At 33.2% G+C, this 22,951-nt stretch overlaps 1 protein-coding gene across 5 annotated transcripts in view; it reads left to right on the forward strand.

The window, feature by feature from the left end:
* The window catches only part of LOC126820745 (inositol-trisphosphate 3-kinase A), a 44,797-nt gene extending 24,767 nt beyond the window's left edge, over positions 1–20,030 (forward strand). For 3 of the 5 annotated variants that reach the window (XM_050548851.2, XM_050548852.2, XM_050548853.2), the window contains 7 exons: positions 10,401–10,503; positions 10,991–11,131; positions 12,191–12,318; positions 13,931–14,080; positions 14,763–14,864; positions 15,150–15,221; positions 16,545–20,030. In XM_050548851.2, coding sequence (XP_050404808.2) covers positions 10,401–10,503; positions 10,991–11,131; positions 12,191–12,318; positions 13,931–14,080; positions 14,763–14,864; positions 15,150–15,221; positions 16,545–16,751 — 903 coding nt within the window. In that variant the 3' untranslated portion in view covers positions 16,752–20,030. Of the gene's footprint in view, positions 1–1,415; positions 1,717–5,100; positions 5,424–10,400; positions 10,504–10,990; positions 11,132–12,190; positions 12,319–13,930; positions 14,081–14,762; positions 14,865–15,149; positions 15,222–16,544 lie in introns of those variants that run through there. The other 2 variants (XM_050548855.2, XM_050548854.2) reach the window with 2 other exon arrangements.
* Positions 20,031–22,951: the final 2,921 nt, after the last annotated feature.

Genomic DNA, 22,951 nt, shown 5'->3' on the forward strand with positions numbered 1-22,951 from the left:
GTAATGAATCTTAGTGTATAGTTGATAATCAGTTTGATTGCTCGATACTTTTAAAAAAGATACAAATTTTATTTAACCCATAAGTGCATAGCCATTTTTGTACCCAAACCCCTTTCGTGCATAATATAAGCCTAATTCCTGGCATTGCGACGGTGCTAAATACAAAAATGAGGAAAAAAGTATTTTCTGACAATGACAAACCCTACAAAGTATATATATTTAGAAAGAGTATAAAAAGGGCTTTCTGAATCTGTAAAGAAAATAAGGGAAATATTCTTTACATGAATGTAGGTGGAGGTAGAATTGACAACTTGAAATCAGGGAAAAAAAAAAAAAAAAAAAAGTTCCCACTTCTGAGTGCAATAAAAAATATTTATTGATGCAGAATGTTACAAATGAAGTATGCTGCTTTCAGAGGCATCTCTTTGGTACACAATACAGAAATTTTGGGGGGAAAATATCCAATAACTTTACAACAGCAGCGGGAGGAAACTGGAAAAACCGAAGAAAACCCACGAGGTTAGACAGGCGACATCATCATCCGAATCACTACTACATTTTGTAGACTCATCAAACCATAGATTATGATCAAACACACTGAACTGCAGCACAAATATCTACGATTTCTACGTGAAGCAAAAAACTGGACAAAAAAACGCTATTTTGCGTAAAAAAAACCCACAAAAATACTCACTCTGTAGCGTAATCCAACTCGCACAGTATTCCTTGGCAACTATGAATGGGATCCTGTACAAATCATGTCTTAAATCCGCGAAAATTCGCAAAAAGTTACAGAAATTTTACTCAAAACATTGCCATGACGGCCATGCTGGATTTGAACAATGGGGTCACAAGGGCATTTCCCGTGGAACCACCTTTAACGCGGTAAATTCAAACTGTTAAAAACGATACGGGAAATTCCGTAGCCATGCAATTTAAGCCTTTGTTTACTCTACGGCGTAGGCCGTAGCCATGCACTTATGGGTTAATGTGCAATTAATTACTATGTGTCATCTATTTATTACAAGATTTTGGCGGCGGACATCAGCCTCACTTTTGGCTTGTTCGTGACAATTGTATGGGTCTATATTCTCCCTTAAAAACTGCTGTTAGTTGTCCTAGTAAGATTCTAAACAATTATTGTAATGCGTACAATTACATAATGTAAACGTGCAGAAGAAAACCAAACCTACCTATCTCACGTTGTTCTATTATCCTACCCTTACATACAAATATTGTATCTACCATTTGTTCACTTACATTTAAGTTTTTGAACAATAGTGTGACATTTGGAAATGTTGGTTTGTGTACATGAAAAGATGTTAGAAGTTTCTAAATTTAGGAAACTTTGTCTTTGCACAATGTGTATAATGCTTTTCAACTGACGTCTGTCACATACATGTACATGTAGATCTTTTATAAAGGTTCGACAATATGTGGTCGACACTATTTTTCTCCACTTGTATATATGGCAGATGTCACTAAAGATCTTTATTTTTTACTTTTAAGAAGCTAATCGTGAAGTTGTTAATTTACAAATGAGGGTTGTAGTATGCAAATTCTTCATTTCTGAAAATATATAGCCTTGTGTTTGCATTGATTTAATGTTTATTAAAAACAGACATGACAAACAACTTCTTAACATTTACAAATAGCTGTCTGCAAACACCAAACCAGATTTTTTAAGTGGAATATTTTAAGAAAAGTTTGGCAATGGTATGTTTTATTTATTTCCTATTCTGCTGTTTTTGAATCTAATACTTTTAGCTAGACAATTGCATAAAATTTTGGTGGTGGACTTAAATCTAACGTCTCTGGAAGTATTAAAGGTATAGTGTCATTTAGAATGTAACCTCAAAATTATATCCTGTATTTTGTGTCATTTTCATTAAATATAAAAACTTTGAAAAAATCCTTTATTACTGACACTGTATATACATGAGTCAAAGCGAAGAGGCCATTTTCCAGTAGGCCTGCTTTCAGACAATGGGTATAAGAAATATAAACCCAAAAGAGAAATTGTAAACATATAATAAATGAAATGGGGTTTAAGACCCTACTTTTCTGCACATAACATAACAAGGCCGGTAATATCAACAATAAACATTTTGGTTCGCAACTGGTGGCTAGTACAGAAAATAAAATCTAATCGAATCTATAATGTCTATGTTGTGATAATTTTGTTTACTTTTCATTGTACAAATATTCTTATAAATCCTGAAAGACAATAATGATGCGTTTAAAGCTTTAAAAGCAGGAGAGACACGATGGTTCATGGCAGTCCAGTGTTCGATCACAATGTTGCCTAAGAAACATTCATCAGGATTTCCCGACATATATTCGCTCGAAAGGGACACTGTATGGTGTATTCTCATCTTCATTAGGCCAGTTGGTGCAGATCAGCAGAAAGTTAATTCAAACCCCATCTCGTTTCATTAGCTAGATTGCTCATGACATCAGAAATTCAAGCAAGGGACATGAATGAAATGTTAGGGTATAAATAGATAGCAAACAAAAGTTGTTTTTTGTACGAACTACTCAACCATAACTTGCGTACAATGTCAAAATGTTAGATGAGTTTACCTTAAGGCATTGTGTTATCAATGTCGGTCACAAATTAATTTATTTCAACATCAAATTGTGCGGATGTTTTATTGTAAAATCTTACAGAATGTTGAGGTGAAAATAGAATTCTTTTTTTAATGCGATTTATTAAGATTAATCATTTATTCCACAGATGTACTCTTAAATTAAATTTTGCTCTAACTTTTCTTTAGGTGTTTTAATAATATTCTGCTTGCGTCAATTATAAATTAAATGGAAGATTGTTATCTGTAAATCTTGAAGAGGTGCTGAAGCATAAAAAAACCCAAGCAATTTATAACTGATATTGTAGTAATAAAGTTTTAATAATGTTTTTCTCGCTCTATTTATTGTCTATCAAGTTTTCTAAGGTCGGTTTATTTTTGTAGTTTGGATAACAATTTCAATACAAATTTTAGTAATGTAGGTTACTATGCTCATGATAGTTCCAAGGGAGAAGGATCGTTCAAATGGTCTATGGGATGTCTACAAACAGAATTCAGTGGACATCTAGACTAATATTTGTTATACGGCAAAGTTTTTTGCAGTATGTGATCTTGTGTGAAAAATCCTTTACCATATTTACTATATAGCCATAACAACTGAGTTAAGATTTCAAAATGGCCTGTACAGAGCGGACTAAACACATTTTCATTATACATCATTATATGACGTCTGTACTGTCAGTGAATTGTTACATATAACCGTACTGATTCACATGAATACTCAAATGGAAAAGGTATGAATATTTTTTATAGAATCGTGCAGATTGTATAGCCTACTAATTAATATTTCAGCTTTAGTTTTCAAGAAGCATTACATCGATTTTAACAAGTAAATAAACATAATTATAGCTGTTGATTGCCATTGACATTTTTCGGACAATATCTAGACTTTCACAGATTAATTTTAATCCAAAGTAAAATTTACTTAAATTGATTATTTAACAAAACCAAAATATCATTGGATAGACCATCTCTCTTGTTGAATTCAATACATTTTCCATAACACACCTAGGTGGCACTGAAATGTTCATTTGTAATTAGTGAAAGGAATGGAAGCTTTTTGAACTGATATTCCATTTAGACATAAAACTTTAACAATGTTGTAATTTACAAGGGATTTAAAATCCCTGAAATGACAATCAGTGGTTTGAGTTTTTATAATATCATGTTCAGAATAAATCTATACTCACCCAATTATAGAAAGCATTTTGAACTTTTGTTATGGCTCTTGTAGAATCTAATTAACAGCAAATATCATTATCCAATCTATTGGTACCTGAAATTTACGCTCTTTGTTTCATCTATTGTGATGAATAAGTTTTATCAAACAAAACTATTTCTGATAATTACTTCTAGAGTTACTGTACTTAATTAAATTATATGGTGGGAGAGGGGGCTCACCAAGAATTGCAATGTGGAAGATAATGGACTGAGAGGAAGACTTATTTGCTGTGGGCATATGTTTTGTTGACTAACAACCTATCGTAGATTTTATAGCTAAGAAAAAATTTTCCCCGTCAAGGGAGTATATCTTTAAATCATTTCAATTTTGAACTTGATACATGTACTTCTGAGGAAACGTGGTGGCGTAGTGAGTAAAATGTTGGCTTGCTAACCTGGAAGATCCCGTGTTAGATCCCTGTGTTGGCCAATAAAGTTCATCATGATTACCAGCATGGTTCCCCCTTATCAGTGGTACAAAACAGAAGGCCTAGAAAATGATAACATTAGTTGTTCAGATGGGACGAAAAACATGTCCGATTTCTTTAAATCCCATTTCTTTCTTTTAATACTTTGGTTTTCCCTTGTCAGTGATGCAGGACGGAGGGCCTGACAAGGACAGCTGTCTAGTCGTTCGGATGAGACGAAAAACTGAGGTCCCATGTACATATTGGCGTGCACGTAAAAGATCCCTTTGCAGTTAGAATTCGATATAAGAGTAGACTGTAGCGCCGCTGCCTAGGCAAAATTTCCCTCATAGCACACTGTATGGTATATGCCCGTCTTCATTAGCCCAGTTTGGTGCAAAACAGTAGGACGTTAAATCCCATTTCATTTCATTTTATTTCATTTCTTTTGATACTTATAAACTCTGAATATTTTATGTAACTAAGTTAAGCTTTTATCAATTTGATTACACAAAATAAATTGTTCGGTTTCCTTGGTCGATATTGTAATTTCAATAATACTTGAAATCATTTCAACATCCATTTATGATGTCATAGCTGTTTATTTATCTTAAAATACTTGTTTATTTACCTTATAAGTAAATAAAGATATTAGAAAAGTTGGAATGTCATTACAAATTGATTACTAATAAACCAAATTGAAGGTGTAATGCATTTAATAATATAATCAGTGACTCATAGTGTGTTGGTGGACTTAAAATATTGATTCAAATTAACCCTTGATATTTATACTATTTAATACAGAGCAGAGCTTGCTTTAATATACCTAAATAGATGGTGGATTGTTTAAAAGTTTGTTTAAAAGTCATTTATGTATCAAGAATAAGGATCTAACAGTCTATACTGTACCATGCGTTTGATAAATAGGTGACCTACAAAATCAGTGTCATCTGGATGAAGATATCTTGCGACATTTCAATGGGGACTGTCTGCTTTTTGAATAATAATAGTACAGGAATGACGTATGAATGTATTTAACTAAAAAAGCTTTGTGAGTCGTGACAGTGAATTAAATCATTAGTATTAAAGAGCCTAAATGGCTGATAGCTTACACATGTGTATCCTAGAAGTACTTTCAAAACATTTTATTCTAAAATTTTGTTATGATCCCGACATGAAAGAGAATTCCAATCTTGAAGAAAAAGAGGTAAGAACTATCTTAAGTGTTTATATATGAGTACGTTTCTTTTAACGATTATTGTATATACAGTACATGTAGATGGATGTTTTGTTACATAATAAGTTTTGACTTAAGTGTTTACACGTTTTTCAATCATCAACATTTAGCAAATAAATGGAAGCCGAGAAAAACATTTACTAATATTTTTTAGGTGCAATTAAACATTAGATAACAGATTTGATCGGACAAATGTTATCTAGTGATGTAAACTTAGTGGTGAATTCAAATGTCTTAAAACTAAAATTTCTGGCTAAAGACTGCAAAGTAAAGGTGTTGTACATAAGATGATTATAATATGTGGCAATTTATGTGAGTTGAAATTTTGAGAAAAGCATCCAATTTATATAAATGGAAATCCCTCTATTAGAATGATGGTGTCACTTTTTGTATATAATGCCTGTAGATTTCATATACCATTGTTTTGATGACTTGATTTGGTGTTATACTATAGTCTAGGTTTTATCTCTTGATTTTAGGGGGCCTACAATGCAATGCAGGGGGGGTGGATGGCTGAATGGTTAGCGTGCGCGCGCTGTATCATAAAGTCTATCATTGAGTCGACTGGTGTGGTTTCGAATACCGGGTTGTACGTGACAAGGAGTAGGGTCGCCTGTCCAAACTCGTGGGTTTTCTCCGGTTTCCTCCCACTGCTAAAGACCCCTACGCGCAAGCGATTTATTGAAATAAAATTAAACCATATGTTAGTCCCGAAATGACTTAGTTTGTGTTGAGTGGACGTTAAACCCCATTTCTCTCTCTCTCTCTCTCTCTCTACAATGCAATGCAGACACAAATACTTATTTTTAATGGATGTTTTTTTATTTATGTACCTTGACAATATAATGCAAAAAGTCCATGAAAACCAGCTTTGTGACATACTGTTTGCTTTTTCTCTGGTTAACATGTTAATTGTTTTTTTAAGAAATAAAATATTTTTGTATGGAATGCCAACTTTTGCCAGACAAAATTATGTGGTTACACCACAGAGAATTTTTTAAAATCATGTGTGCAAGGAGACATTTTTTTTTTTAACCATTAATTATACTTATAATGTGTTTTCTTAAAAAAATTGACAGTTCGCTATGTGACTTAAGACTATGTTATTAAGATTGATCACAAGAAGTAAGTGATGTGGCAGAGGGATGACTTAAAAATAATTTACTTGAATTTGTGTTACTGTAATCACCCAAGTATAACACTGTTACCTGGTAAATCTTCCATGGGTTTATATATAAAAAACGGCGTGTGAAAAAATGTATTTGGAAGTTCTCCTTTCTTGTAAAAATCCTCCTCACACCACATTGTACGAATAACCATGATCAAGATAACTAGATGTTAGTCTAAAAATGACCTGAGTATATATATTGTAAACAACAGAATAAAGTTTCTTTTAAATCTAAACCTTTCGATCAATTACTGTCTTGCTGGGGCTTAAAGTCCACTTTCAAACAAGAAGACACTCATTTCTAGGGAAATATAAATAGGTGTTATACTCATTGGACAATCTTTTCCATCAAATTTGATATGCTAATTAAGTTATATTATGTTTGTTTAAAAAATTTGGCCATTGTTATGTTGGCATACGTACACTTGTCTATTGAAGGAAGTTGTAGAGAATTATATTATAAGCTGTATCTTTATCTAAATGGCTCGGCTTATAATTGGGAGTATTATTGCTAATAAGCTCATTCTCAAGTCATCTAATTTAGAAGAGAACATATTATAATCATTTGACAACTCTTTGAATTTAGAAATGGTTTGTAGGAAATTCTCAATTTCTGCTACTAACTGTAACACAACTGACAGTACTGACAGTCATGATGAACAATTGTTGTTTTATAATGACTTGTGATGATGGTATGAGAATGATGTGAGGTTTTGTAATACATTTTTTGGGGAGTGTTATTTTGTCAGGGTTTTTTTATATTATTATTGTTCACCTATTTTATTTTCTACATCATACTTTTACTAGTCATTTATTTTATTTGTGGAATGAATATGATGATATTACATTTGAAATCTTCATTTAGATACCATCCCATTTAGTAACTTGTAAAATTCCTATTATATTCCTGATATTAAAATTATTATTAGTTAAGTCAAACCCTTGATTTAAATACAATCTGATATTTTCATTTGTGAAATTCTAATATAGTACCAATACCTAGTTTGTTGTATTACAAAAATGTTGATTATCTGAAGAGCTTAATAAAATAAGCGAAAGTGATAGTAATTGACAAATAATCTACTTCTTTTTTCAAAAACTTTTATATTTTTGTGTATTTAATACCTAAGAGTAGTTATCTTTAACTTTTCATATATGTATATATATATGTATGTCAGACTATATATATATATATATATATATCTTGTTACCAGGTAAATCAAGAATAATACTGTATATCATATATCATAAACCTTACTAATGGCTGATTTCCACTTAGTTATTTTAATAACCAATTTTTCATGTACAAATAAAAATCATTGAACACAATTAACATAATTATCATTAACATAATATAATCAGATGCAAACACTATTAACACACAGAAATTCCTAAACAGAAATGAAATGGGGTTTAACGTCCTACTGTTCTGCTCCTATACTGGGCTAATGAAGACGGACATACGCCATACAGTGTGCTATGAGGGAAATTTTATCCAGGTTGCGGCACTATCGCCTACTCTTATATCGAATTCCAACTGCCAAGGGATCTTTTACGTGCATTCTAATGTATACACAGGACCTCGGTTTTTCGTTTCATCCGAAGGACTAGACAGCTGTCCTTGTCATGCCCTTCGTTCTGCACCACTAACAAGGGGAAACCACGTCGGAAAATCCAGATGAACTTTCTCGGCCAATGCAGGGATCGAACACCCGACCGCCAGGCTAGCGAGCCAGCGCCTAACCATCTAGCAACCGTGGCTCCTCTTAAACAGAGAATTACCATTAACATAATCAGCCACAAACACTAATTAACTTGTTTGCATCTGATTATGTTAATGGTAATTCTCTGTGCTCAATGATTTTTATTTCTACATGAAAACTTTGACCACTTGATTAGTATTTTTGTTGAGAACTAAAGTCTTAAATTGTATTTTTTAGCAAGTTAAGGCTCAATACCACTCTGAATAATATGTCCCAATCTTTATTCTGGTCAACAAATTGCACTATTTTAGAATATTTCAATTAATTGATGATACAAATTTCATCTTAACAAACCTTATTTAAAAATTTTGAAAAATTCAACATAATGGTTTGAAACGTCTAACGTAAACCTTTTCAAATGAAACTTTGATTTAAAAATATTTTCGAACCCTCTGGGCAAGTAAAATAGGATGTAATCGATAATTTAAACAACAGGTAGGACACTTAAACATCTAGTACTTAGATAGAGATATTATTTATTTTCTGGAGCTTTCAAGCCAGCAAGAGTGTTATTGTCCCTTTAAGTATCTTACAAATGTAATGCCAATATGGCAATACTTAATGATACCAGCCAATAACAATCCACCCAAAATTTACATTAGTGAATCTAAATCTATCATTGATCAATTCATCTGGTGACATGGTCTCAATATGTATTAAAAATGGATTAAAGGGACATTATGTAAGATTTAGATAAAGAGCTGGCCTTTGTCGCTATGATATTTCAAAAATAGATAATGCAAAATGAATATATTCAAAATTTCATTCAGATTACTTTATTTTGAGCGAAGTTATCAATAGTTGTAATTTTGACAAGATGTCTGCATTGATCATAACCACTGTACTGGTCATTCTAGTCTTAGCCCCCCTTCTCCATTTTTAAATGAAAAACATGTTTGTTGTTTTTAAGTAACATTATCCCCATTGCCCCAATACAGAAGGTAGTTCAAACTTTACATTATCATCATGAAACATGAAAAGGATATTGCCTTTTTTCAGGTTACCTGGAGTGGATATGTTATTTTTCAGGAGTTTATGGTTCAAAACTTACAATTTTAGGGTTGATAATAGGGCTCTCATTATTTTATCCTCCCTGACTAACAATAATTTTTCCGATGTGATGCATATCACCAAATTCGAAAGCATTCAATTTCTGTGCCCAAACCCCCCAAAATTGTCATATTTTATATTCTTTTGACTTAATTTTTTTGCTCTAAATAACGGGAAATTATTTGACAGGCACAATGCATTTACTATAAATAACAGAAATTTGAGATGTTTAAACAGATTATCTACCATTAAATAGACTTATTTAAATTGAATTGCACCGAACTAACCGACATATTATTTTTCTGTTACCCTTAAATCTAGTTTTAGCTGCTATTAATTAATCACTGTACTCTGTGACTTGTTTATCTTCTTAACTGCTGAGAATTTTTTTTATTACCACCGAAAAATAAACATTACTTATGAAACAATAGCGTTTTTGTTTTCATAAAATGATTTGAGTGACAATGCAAGTTCAACATAACATTTTTGTCTCCACTCACTATATGTTGTATTAAAACAGCAACAGGATTTTAAAAAGCGCAAAAAAGGTGCCATGCTAATGATGATACTTGAATTTACACACCTTTCATTCATTACCCAAGATTGTATCTTCAAAGGGATTATTAGAGTGACGCACCGTTCATTCATGTTTTATAAACAATTAACATGACCTTTAAATCCAGTTGACTTAACTTAAACAGAGAATTACGTCAGATATCATTGGTTGTTTATTTATCGCTACCAAAACTTTAACACTAACTTTTTAAAAATTTTGTACATCCATATATAATTTTTTCTTGTTAAAATTTTTGTTTTTTGTAGATGAAGTGCGTTTTTTGTCATAAATGACGTCTGCATTCTGCAGGTTATCTTTTCGTTTCTTTGATGACAATAGTACAAGAAAACTTTCAAGATGAAAGACGCACGTCCTAAAACACATAATTAATTTGTTTATCGATTTTTCAGCAAAGTTCCTGGAAAAAAATACGAAGTATTATCAGATGGTCTCCTTTTGTACAAGTCTTTAAGAAGAATCGGTATCCATGGATTCAGCTTGCTGGACATCAAGGTATATAGAGTTGTTACCTTCTATGTCTTAAACTCTTTTGTATCATGCCCATTATTGTATTACATGCACTGTTTTTGTCAACCACATTGAATATGTATTTATAGAATGGGATGAACATTATATGTCTTAATCTTGGTGTGGGCACAGAAAAACTTAAGATTATTCAACTAGGTTTGAATTGAATCCCCCACCCCGCACTGCTTGTTTTTATTTGTGTCCATTCATCAGATGAAAAATTGAGGTTAGACATAGGAAGTTCCCATAAAAACATTCAAGTTACATTGTCAATTCCAATTCCAAAGAGAGTAGGCGAATTGTGATTGTCTTCCTTAGTTTTGCCCAAGAAAATGTACAAATAAAATTTTATGTTTTTATCTAAAATATTATGTTGGAAGGGCATTAAATGTAAGAACAAATTTATTTTGGTTTCACTATAAACTATGTCACTGCTACTCTATTCTTAAATGATTTTTTTTTTTTTATACAGGTAATTTCCAGGCCGGAGAAGCTGGTTCTGTATTAAAAAAGTTGGATGTCAGAGAACAGAAATGTTTCAAGGAAGTAATGGATGATATATTAAGACCGTACGTCCCTGAATATAGGGGAGATGTAGAAAGATCGGGTGAAAGTATCCTTTTAGACTTTATAAAATACATGACCAAAACCCACCATATACTGTGGAAATTAACGATATACGGGTACATCTAGCTTGTCTGTTTTCAATTGGCTTGATATTTCATCTTTAAACATGATTCTGTCATTACAACAATAGAAATCTGTTGTGGGGCAGTGAAACATACAGCCAAAGCAGCTATGTCATCCAAGCAGTCATAAGGATGTCACAATTTTAATTTTTTTTAGGAGGGAGGTTGGGTGGCCGAATGGTTAGCATGTGCGCGCTGTATCATAGGGTCTGTCATTGAGTCAACGTGACAAGGAGTAGGGTCGCCTGTCCAACCTCATGTGTTTTTTCCGGGACCTCATACTGCTAAAGACCCCAACGTGCAAGCGAATTATTGAAATAAAATTGAACCATGTGTTAGTCCCGAAATGACCTAGTTTCTGACGAATGGACGTTAAACCCCATTTCTCTCTCTATTCATACCTCTTAGTGTAAATAATTTTCACATTTAACAAACATGATGTCTAATATATTTATTATTGTTATGTACACAAATTTGTTTGGATCTTATGCAGGCTTGATGTTATTAAAAGGGCAAAATGTAAGAAAGGTCCCAGGCCTAATTTTCTACCCTTTGGAAATAAGAGATTATTATTATTATTAAAAAAGAATTAAGAGTTTTAATATTGGCTAAAATTGATCTCAGATGTTAGAGTGATATGGAATCTTGATGCAAACTCAATCTTTACGAACAGAAACAATTTATTCTACTGGAAAACATATGAAATTAATTTCAGTTGAAAGAATTCCATTAAAAAAATGCAGAGACATAGTTTATTGTATGTTGTGCAAATTTAAATTTTTCTGGCGCACTGCAGTAGTGATTGTAGTGGACAGGAAATCATAAGGGGAATTCAAATTTGGGGTAGACTGAGTATCACTGGCATGTCTAGCCTTATCATTCCAAGCACATGCAGAAACAGACCATGTCTGCCACCAGGGCTTAATAAGATAACTATTATTTTGAAATTTGAATATTTGTCAATGACCTTAACCACTTTTCAGTGTATTTACAATTACAAGATTTATTATGTGAATTTAATTCGCCATGTGTTATGGACATTAAAATGGGTGTTCGAACATATCTAGAAGAAGAATTGAGTAAAGCCAGAAAAAAGCCATCTTTACGAAAGGTAATTTATTTACATGTACTTTATGAAATAAACTTTAAAATGAAAATATATAGATATACCGGGTACATTAATTAAATGAAACCATTTGGAATAACTGGAATTACATTTGCATGAAATTATTTTTGAAGTGCCCCATATATAATATATGCGATTTGCCAAGTGTATGTTATGAAATAAATATTATGTATTAAAATGCCAAACCCATAAGGTTAGTGCACACATTTTCAGTAGTATTTTTCCTTGCTTTGGGTGTTTCTTTATTTGAATAGAAATGTCCCACAAATATTTGCAACTCATTGATGTATTTTCGCTTGATGACACCTACTTGGTTTACCCTACTTTGTAAAATTAGATAAAACATAAATAATTACTGATAGGGTTGATATTAATTTATTTTTAGAATATAATTCCTATGAAATATACCAGATATTATATTTACGTATAAGATTACATTTAAGCCCATACAAAGTTAACTTACATACTAGTAGAAATATGATATACCACCCATCCCACTCTGGTGTGAGTTTTCTATCAATCAGTCAACCATTGCAAACATGAAACCCTTAACCTAAATTTCACCTCTTAACCTTCATTGACATCAAACAGTTTCAATAAAAGTGAACAAATATTCTAAACCCTGATATATTACCATTATGTGCTAATATTAGTATAGGCTGGATAAAGGCTCTATTTTATTTTAAGTGTTCATTATGTTTCCATAAATAGAATTATTAACTCTTCACTTAAAAATATATTCCTTGACGATCAAGAATATAATATTGTTATTATAGGTTGAATAATATATATGATTTATTGTATTGAAATATCCATAAAGTACAGCACACAGCTAAAAAGAAATATACTGGGTACACATACAAAAAAAATTGTGATGAAGTAAAAACATTCATAGGTCATGATTAATGAGGATTTGAGTTTCATGCATTGCCAGGCCTCTAGGCCTTGGCTGATATCTAGTTGATCCTGGAAACGATCTGTCAGACTCAGGATCATAATGTGATGTAATCCAAACCTTCGAGCTAGGCCTCTGGTACTGTTGACCTTTTGAATTAACACAACAGAAGTTTCTCAGTGTGAGGAGTGTTCGATCCCTGCATTGGCCGAGAAAGTTCATTCAGATTTTCCGGTGTGGTTTCCTCTTGTCAGTGATGCAGGATGGAGGGCCTGACAAGGACAGCTGTCTAGTCGTTCGAATGGGACGAAAAACCGAGGTCCCGTGTACACATTGGCATGCACGTAAAAGATCCCTTGACAGTTGGAATTCGATATAAGAGTATGCCGTAGCGCCGCTGCCCGGGCAAAATTTCCCTCATAGCACACTGTATGGCGTATGCCCGTCTTCATTAGCCCAGGTTAGGAGCAGAACAGTAGGATGTTAAACCCCATTTCATTTCATTTCATTTCATGTTTGACAGAATTGATCTGTAGTGCCTTTACTTGATTGTGAAAACATTATTGTCATATGTTATAGTCGTGATCTGATTTTGTTACATTCAAATATTGTCTTGCCCTCAGGTTTGTCTTATTGGTTTTGTATTACGTGTGTCGTTATGTCAGTTTTAACCTCTGATTATAATGTATAATTACTTCATAGGATATGTACCAAAAGATGATAGAAGTTGACCCAAATGCACCAACAGAAGAAGAAAATCAACAACAAGCTATTACTAAACCTCGATATATGCAATGGAGAGATGAAATGAGTTCATCAGTTGATTTAGCCTTTAGAATAGAAGGTATCAAGGTAAACAAAAATAACTATCATTTGTTATAATTAAACTACCTACATTTAAAAAGAAACTGTTTGTCAATAGCCTCATCAGATGAATAGAATTTATGTTACAAATATATTTAAGATTTAAAAATGCATGTAAAATCGTAACAAATTCAATAAAGCTTCCTAAATAAACAGTTGTTATGTAACTATGAGACATTGTCAAGCAGTCAAGGAAATTTATGATTTTATCCATTCCTTTATCTGAAAAATAAAACACAATTTCCTCTAGATTAAAACAAATAAACACTACTAGATGACTAGTGATTTGTGATTTGACTCCTTATAATACTTGAGGAGTTGTTTCCCCTGTTTTATATCTTTACTTGGTAAGAGAGAGAAATGGGGTTTAACGGTCTACTTGATACAAACTAGGTCATTTTGGGATGGTTCAATTTTATTTCAATAATTTGCTTGCGTGTAGGGGTCTTTAAGCAGTTGAGAAAATCCATGAGGTAGGACAAGCGACCCTACTCCTTGTCACATCCACCCGGGGAATTGCCACTTGACTCAATGACAGACTTTATGATACAACACGCACGCACTAACCATTCGGACATCAAACCCCCCTCTCCATTCAGGCACTAACCATTCGGACATCAAACCCCCCCTCTTAAATGAACTGGCATTTGTATACATTTTATATTTTCAGAAAAGTGATGGTGCATCAAGTAAAGACTTTAAGAAGACTAAAGGTAGAGATAAAGTTTTAGAAACATTAAAGTCCTTCATAGGCGAAAATCCAGAAGTTATTGTAAGTTTATTTGACATTTTTTTACGTAATGCCCATATTTTTTTTTTAACTGAAGTAGTATATATGGTAATTCAGGCAAAAGGGAATCCATTTTATAACTATATTTACCATAAATATATATATTTTTCTAAAAACAGGTAATTTGCTTTACAAAATATATGGTAATGCAGTCTAAAATGAATGAATTTTATAACTACATTATATTAGATTAACATAATTCTGGGATGGTTTTACTTAAATACTATTCGTTAAAGGCATAAAAAGGTATGTTTTGTTTTTTTTCAGAATAAATATATACAGCGGCTCAGAGCAATCAGAATAACACAGGAATCTTCAGAGTTTTTCAAGAGACATGAGGTGAGGTTTAATATTATCTCAAAAAATGTTCTGGAGCAATTTATATAAAACAATGATTACAGATTTATTAGTATTATGAACAGATAAAAAGAATGAAATCTGTAGACAGTATTATAAAATCTAAATTGTCATAACATAAGTTTCAAACGATTGCGTATGTTGCCATTTCAAAATTTTTCTTGCCAGACATTTTTGACTGAAAATAAAGTAGCATAACTCTCATCGTTATTTGGGCTCAGGCTAACAATTATTTGCCCATTGACTTCAATGTTGAATGGCTGTAACATCTCAGACTGTAGCTTTTTGCTCGACATTCCGTTTGTTCCAAACTTTATATGCACATAGGGGTCCACATTTGGCAATCTCCTCATCATAATTGTGTAGGGAGGAGGTGGACCGTTTAGATTTTTTGCTACAGGGATTTGATGTTGATGTCAAAAATCTCACTTCTGACACAATGATTGCTCTACAGAAAAACACTTTACACACCCTATCCCGCCACTGTAATATCATCAGTATTACCCAAAACTGCTGTGAAATTGCAAATTTGATCCCCTTTTCTCCAAGTCAACCAAAAAATGCAGGAAAAGGGGAGAAATAAATTAAGGGAAAAATTGTCTATAACATCATGAAATAGGGGGAAATAATTACTAGTCTTAACCTATTTAAGCAGAGGGATTCAGACCGTATTTAAAATAACATTTCAACAAAATATTCAAATTCGTACATAATAAAAATAGGTGCACCATAGGTGCGGTATTCAAATTTATGTCAGTAATATTCCTGCAAAATTATGTGTTTTCGTAATATGATAGAAAAAAGTGTGCCGACCTGTACCTGCTTCAAATGCACACCAACAATATTCCTCCAAAATTATGTGTCTTCAATTATAAAATGGTATATTAAAATTATATTGGTAGTTTAATCACTCGTAAAAAAGCCATACCGGTAGCCAACTCCCCTGTATTATCATGTCTGTTATTGGAATGGCCTATATGACTATAGCCCATAAATGTAAATAGTCTTTCAAGAAGTAGTAATTTAACTAGCATCCTACCAATTAGCAGAATTAATTATTAACAATCAATAATACAAAGAACAATAAATAGCTTTATAATAAAATCAGACAACTGTCACAAAAGTTGCTGAAATGCTTCGAAATAGACAATAATATAATGTCGCTGAGAGATTTGAGCAGCCATCTGTGACTATTTGCTTCTTTATGCATATCTGTCATATTTTCATACATGAGATTTCATTACAATTGGTATAGCTATGATAATTTTTATAGCATTTATTCAATTATATTTCTTTACTTTTCAGGTTATAGGTAGTTCGTTATTATTTGTACATGATAACACTGGTAACGCTAATGTGTGGATTATAGACTTTGGTAAAACGGAACCCATACCTGATGGTAAATGCATTGATCATAGGACGGAGTGGGTTGAAGGTAACCATGAAGATGGTTATTTAAATGGTTTAGACAATCTAATATCAGTATTAGAAGAAATTCAAGGTTTAAGTTGAAAGGGACGGATTATTGTGTTTGTGCCAATGTGACTGCGATATCCGCAACTGTTGTTATAAAACATTCTTTGATGCCAAGACATTGTATGTTTAACACTTTGGAAGATGGATATGACGTGCTGGCACCGTCGTCTGCCACTTTGGAAATGGTCAACCAGTGAAAAACAGACAAACTAATTTAATGGTGAATGATTTGACTTATTAAAGCAGGATCAAATATTTCATAAATTGATGGTATTTTATCATTTCATATATTATATACAATAGTGCAATGAGACTGCTGTAAAGTGTGTTCTGTCATAATGGCAGTGAGAACAAAAAGACACCTCATATTACGTGCATAATATTAATCTCTTTGTTATAGAAAAACTCCATACAATTTTATTTTCTAAGTTTTCATAGATCTGTTTTTTTTTCTTTTGAAAGGTAGAGTTTTAGGCAGTTTGACAAATGTTTGATTTTGGCAGTTTTTTGAATCAATATCTTTTCAGTTAAATATGAAATCCAGCTAGGATTCTATTTCTACATAGTACATCTGTCATGCATGCATAATGTTCATATGTGTCCATCAAAATGGTTAGTGTGTCTTTGTAAAAGTTCTGTTCATGGCAGAAATGGATGTTGTTGTAATAGGGAAACCACTTCCTGTTTATGTCACAAGGTGGGGTTTCTCTTGCATGATATTAGTTACTACATGTTACATAAAAGACACTAATCATCACACTTCACAAAATATGTGCGCTTGGAAACACTCCCAATTGTTTTCGCATGATCACACACTGAGTACACATAGAATCCTAGCTGAAAAGCAAAGATAGGGGAAGAAATTAAAAGACAAATTTTGTAATTTGTGGTTGTGATGAATTCCTGTAATTACTTATTTGAATTTTATGATCCGTCCTTAAATACTAAGTACACAAGTTTTTAATTGTTATTTGAAATACAAAAAAAAAAGGTTTTATTCCAAATAGTTCATTATCTTTGTTTACCTTTGCAATGGCTGGGTTCATTGTTACTGTGTCATGAATCTGTATAATTTTCTTTGCTTATAGAATGCTCACATTTATAATTATTTAATTTTGTAAAATATTTTGTGTTTGTGTGGTATTTGTAATCATTTCTTTGCTCCAATACTCAGGTAAATATAAATTCTCCTTTATTTTAATAACTGATGAATTTTGAAAGTTGCACTATCTAAAACCTACATTTAACAATAAAAGGGTACCATTCTGTTGATATTTAGATAAAATGGCGGTTTCCTCTCTGTATATTAATATTTACAGCTTGATTTGTTATTACCTATACTTAATCAGTATTATAAACTGTTTCAACAATAAACACATGTAATATGTGAAGAGGTTTTACTTGATCGTTTCACAAGTATATAAACCATAGGCCAGTCTACCAAGTAGGGTTAATCTGATTAAGACACAGATCCCTCTTCGATTCTTTTTTGATAGTTCAAAATTTTATTCTACTTGTCATCAATATACCAGGATCTGGAAGGTTTTTTTTAATAACCTTCATTAGTCAATTAAATGTTCTGTTGAGTCGAGTTCTTATCGTGTGACAAGCAGAACTGTGAATTTTCATTCATATACATAGAAAACAAGACAAAGCAAAAGCCACTTTTGGACACCAATGTTGATTGGTTAATCGAATGATTGACGTCATATAGAGTCAAAATTTGCTTCTATGACCCCTGGCTCGACCTGCCACTACAACCGGTCAGATGTAGTGGAGGCCATCAAAAGTATAAAACAACGACACAAAATATAGATCTGTAGGCTATTTTAATCAGATTGCAGCAGGTGTGCACTTTTCGGAGCCAACTAAAATACCAATTAAAGTGTTTTGCAACATTAGGAATCTGGCACTGTTAAGAAAAATAAAATTCTATATAAGTCATGCTAAAACAACTGTCAAATTTACAGTACACTTTATTTGTAGTGCATTCCAGAAATATTTTGTTTTATATAACTTGTTTCCGCTTGACCTCATTAATTGTGTAAAAAAAAGTAAAAGTGTCAATTTGATTGAAGTTTCAGAAAAGTCGGAATACTCCTATTGCATGTCATTTTATTTGATATATTTGATAGGTTGTTTTGTAAAATGAAAATCTGGTTTTGTTTGAAATGCTATATTTATAAAGCCAATGTTGATATAATTTGATTTGCACAATGCCTAATAACCAATCAATCTATTGACATATAATTCAACAATATGGCTCTTTGGATATTTATTGATTATTTGAGGGAAAAACACTCATTGACAGTGAAGTAAATTAATAGAAAAAGTATATTATAAAGAAAACCAGGTTTTATATATCTGTGTTAATAATTAAATCTATCTAATATATTATATATATTTGAAAATTATATTGAGGGATTTGTGTTTTATGGTACCGTTTGAATTGGACATCGATATAGATGATGATCCATAGCGCTCAAGATGTTAATGTATTTGAGTAACTTGTATTTATTATTTTTATTTGTGGACACCTACAGATAAGAATTATAATAGACAAAAACAGTAGATTTAATTTCAAAACTATTCTATAAGTTTTAGGGATTCTTGATCTAGTAAAGTTAGAAAATGTGCCATAAGCTTTATATTCTTAGTATTCTCATTATTATAAAACAATATATTCATAGAAAGATTATGAATTTACAAATTGGTATGGTAATTGCAACAGTTAAACATAAAATCTTAATTAGGGCATTCATTTTAACACTATTGATCTTCCTTGATTTCATATAACCATTGCATTTTTAAGAAATAAACATATTATTTATTTTTGTATCCTGAAAATACTATCTGGCCCCGGTTTCACAAAGCATTCTCAGACTTAAATTAAGAATTTACTCAGCTGTTTATGAGAAATATCTTTGATCCAGAAACACAAAAATCTGCACATAGTTTCTTATTGATGTATTTGATACATTAAAACAATAAAAATAATTATAAAGGGCTATATTCTAATTAAAATAAGGTGAAATTTTTTTAGTAATGTTTTGTGAAAACGGGACCTGTTCTCATTTATCAACCAGGTTGACAGATGTTATAAATCCCTTGTCATAGATTGCATTTATTATTATTATATATAACTGTATATATACCATTTTCACTTTTCCCCTCTATCAATAAACCTAAAGAAAGTGTATATAACTCCATTTAACTATTTTTCATTGAAGTTTATCTATCATCACATTGTTAATAATGTCATCATACATCATTCTTTTAAATCTTTAATGAATAAATAAATAATTTCATATAAAATATTTGTTAATAATGAGATTCCCTATTCTCTGGTTATAAACTACATCATCATTGGGAAACAGCAACTTCAATTTGGTTGTCTAAGTTGATATGCACCTAATCCTTGTCCTCCACCTGGCAGTAGTCCAGGGTGTGAAGTGAAGTGTTGGATAATAGCCTCAGACTGTCCATTATTTTTTTTAAATAGAAAGTACAATTGAGGGGCTGAAGCTATACTTCTATTCCATAATGGACAGTCCTTAGCTATATTATCTAAATTAAAACATAACCGATATGTATCAAAAATAATAGGCAATATCGAAACACATGAACAGCCAAAGCTGATTGAAGGAATGGGGTTATATATGTTTTATGGATGATCTAAATGCTATTTAAGGTAAAAAATCCCCCTGCCTCCACAACTGTTTTTCGTGCAAACCAACGTGTACAACAGGCAGCCCTCTGTTTTTTGTACCACCCAAATGACTAAGCACATTTTGTGACATCTTGTCGAAAGGGTGATTCCCTACCATTCGACCACCACCATATTATATACACCTCTATGCCTAAGAAAAACATGCCAGCACACATGTTATTCCATCTATGTCATTACAGTTACAAGAGCGTATTATTTTATTGTTAATAGAGCCCAAGCTATTGCAAATACTGACCGACAAGGAAAGATAATATGACAATTATGTTATATAGATATTCTAATTATACACACCATATCCAAAATATGGATGATTTCATAGAGAACAATTGACAAAAAAAACCTGCTATTAGCAATGACTAGTAGGAAAGATATTTACGGGATCTATGAGGACATGAAGTTGAAATTCAATCGGACTTTGTCCGTGTCCAACCAGTTTTTTCTAGCAATTATGTGGAGGGGCACAAGCAAAATTTGAACCCTTGACAAGACAGGGGAGAAAGCTATCCCCTTGATTAAGATTGCTAACCACTTCAGCCTAAAATCATTTGACAGAATATGTCCAAGCTACATGTATGTTACAATGCAACACTATTAGACAAGAGTTTATTTTACTTACCATGATTCACCGTCCCCATTCTAAAAAAATTCATAATGTTATAATCTCTTTCCTGTAAATACATCCACATAAATAAGTATAATGATTAAAAAAATATGAAATGCAATGGGGTTTAAAGTCAAACTGTTTTGCGCCGACTGGGCTAATGAAGACGAGCATACGTCATGTAGTGTTCTATGAAGAAAATTTGCCTGGGCAGCGGCACTACTGCCTACTCCTATTTCGAATTCCAACTTTCATAGGTTCTTTTACTTGCACTCAAAACTGTACATGTGACCTCGGTTTTACATCATATGAATGGGAGAGATGTGGTTGTGGGGACAAATCTCACATGTCCTACTAATACTCAAGACATTGGGTTCTCTCATAATATTTTTCTGGGGGAGATGTGGTGGTAGGGACATGTCTCACATGTCCTACTAATTCTAAAGAGAGAGAGAGAGAGAAATGGGGTTTAACATCCACTTGACACAAACTAGGTCATTTTAGGACTAACATATGGTTCAATTTTTTTATTTCAATAATTTGCTTGCGCAAAGGGGTCTTTAGCAGTGGGAGGAAACCGGAGGACCCGGAGAAAACCCACGAGGATGGACAGGCGACCCTACTCCTTGTCACGTACAACCGGGGAATCGAAACCACGTCGGTTGACTCAATGACCGGCCTTATGATACAGTGCACAGATGCTAACCATTCGGCCATCCCCCCCCCCTAATTCTAAAGACATTGTGTTCTCTCAAGTAATATTATATACTATTCAAAAAAAGTAGGGGATATTTGATTTTTAAGTGTTATTAAAGTCACCTAATGAAACTGACGAAGAAACAAATGACAAAATGAAATGAAGTTCACATTCATCGATTTATTCCAAATGATCGTTAGACTAAGTAAGGCACAAACTGACCATTATAAGGGTAAAATGATACCCGGGGTCAAACAGCAAAGTTACCACAGCATCATAACCAAGTCAGTAACGGGTAAATCCTCCTCTGTTTGCCAAACAAGCATTGATCCGACGTGGCATACTCCTAATGAGACGTCTAAGGTCATTTTGGTCCAGATTGTCCCATTCCTGTTGCAACGCAGCAGCAAGTTCTTGGACATTGGCAGGACGTTGTTGACGTTGACGTAACCTCTGTCCAAGTATGTCCCAGACATGCTCGATGGGGGAGAGGTCGGGACTCAGTGCTGGCCAAGGTAATGTGGTGATGTTCTGTTGTTGGAGGTAACCTGTAACGATCCTGGCCCTGTGACATCTTGCGTTGTCATCCTGGAAGATGAAACGGCGGCCATGACGTCGTGCGAACGGCACAACATGGACTGCCAAGATGTTGTCCCGGTAGCACTGGCCTGTAACACGCCCTGCAACAACATGTAAAGCCGTTCTTCCAGCAACAGTGATGCCTCCCCACACCATAACAGAACCACCCCCAAATCGATCATGTCTGATGACGTTAACATCTTGGAAGCGCTCGTTTCGACGACGCCACACCCTCCTACGTCTGTCCAAAAAATCAACAGTGAACCTTGACTCATCTGAAAACATCACATTGCTCCAGCGTCGATTATCCCAGTGTTGACGATCCCTACACCAACGACGTCTTGCCTGAATGTGATGATCTCTCAAACAAGGGATCACGCGAGGACGTCGGGCGCGAAGGTGACCCCTATGCAGTCGATTCTGAATCGTCTGGCCACTCACTCTCACACCAGTGTCTGTTTGAAGACGAGCGCTGATCTGATTTGCTGTGATGACACGATTTCTCAAGGCCAAGGTACGGATAAATCGATCCTGGGCTTGAGTTGTCGCCCTTGGTCGACCTGAGCGTGGTCTGTCCTGTACAGATTGTGGATCACGGTATCTGGACCATAGCCTGCATATGACAGACT

This window comes from Patella vulgata, chromosome 5, assembly GCF_932274485.2.
Source record: "Patella vulgata chromosome 5, xgPatVulg1.2, whole genome shotgun sequence".
Taxonomy (NCBI): Eukaryota; Metazoa; Mollusca; class Gastropoda; family Patellidae; genus Patella; species Patella vulgata.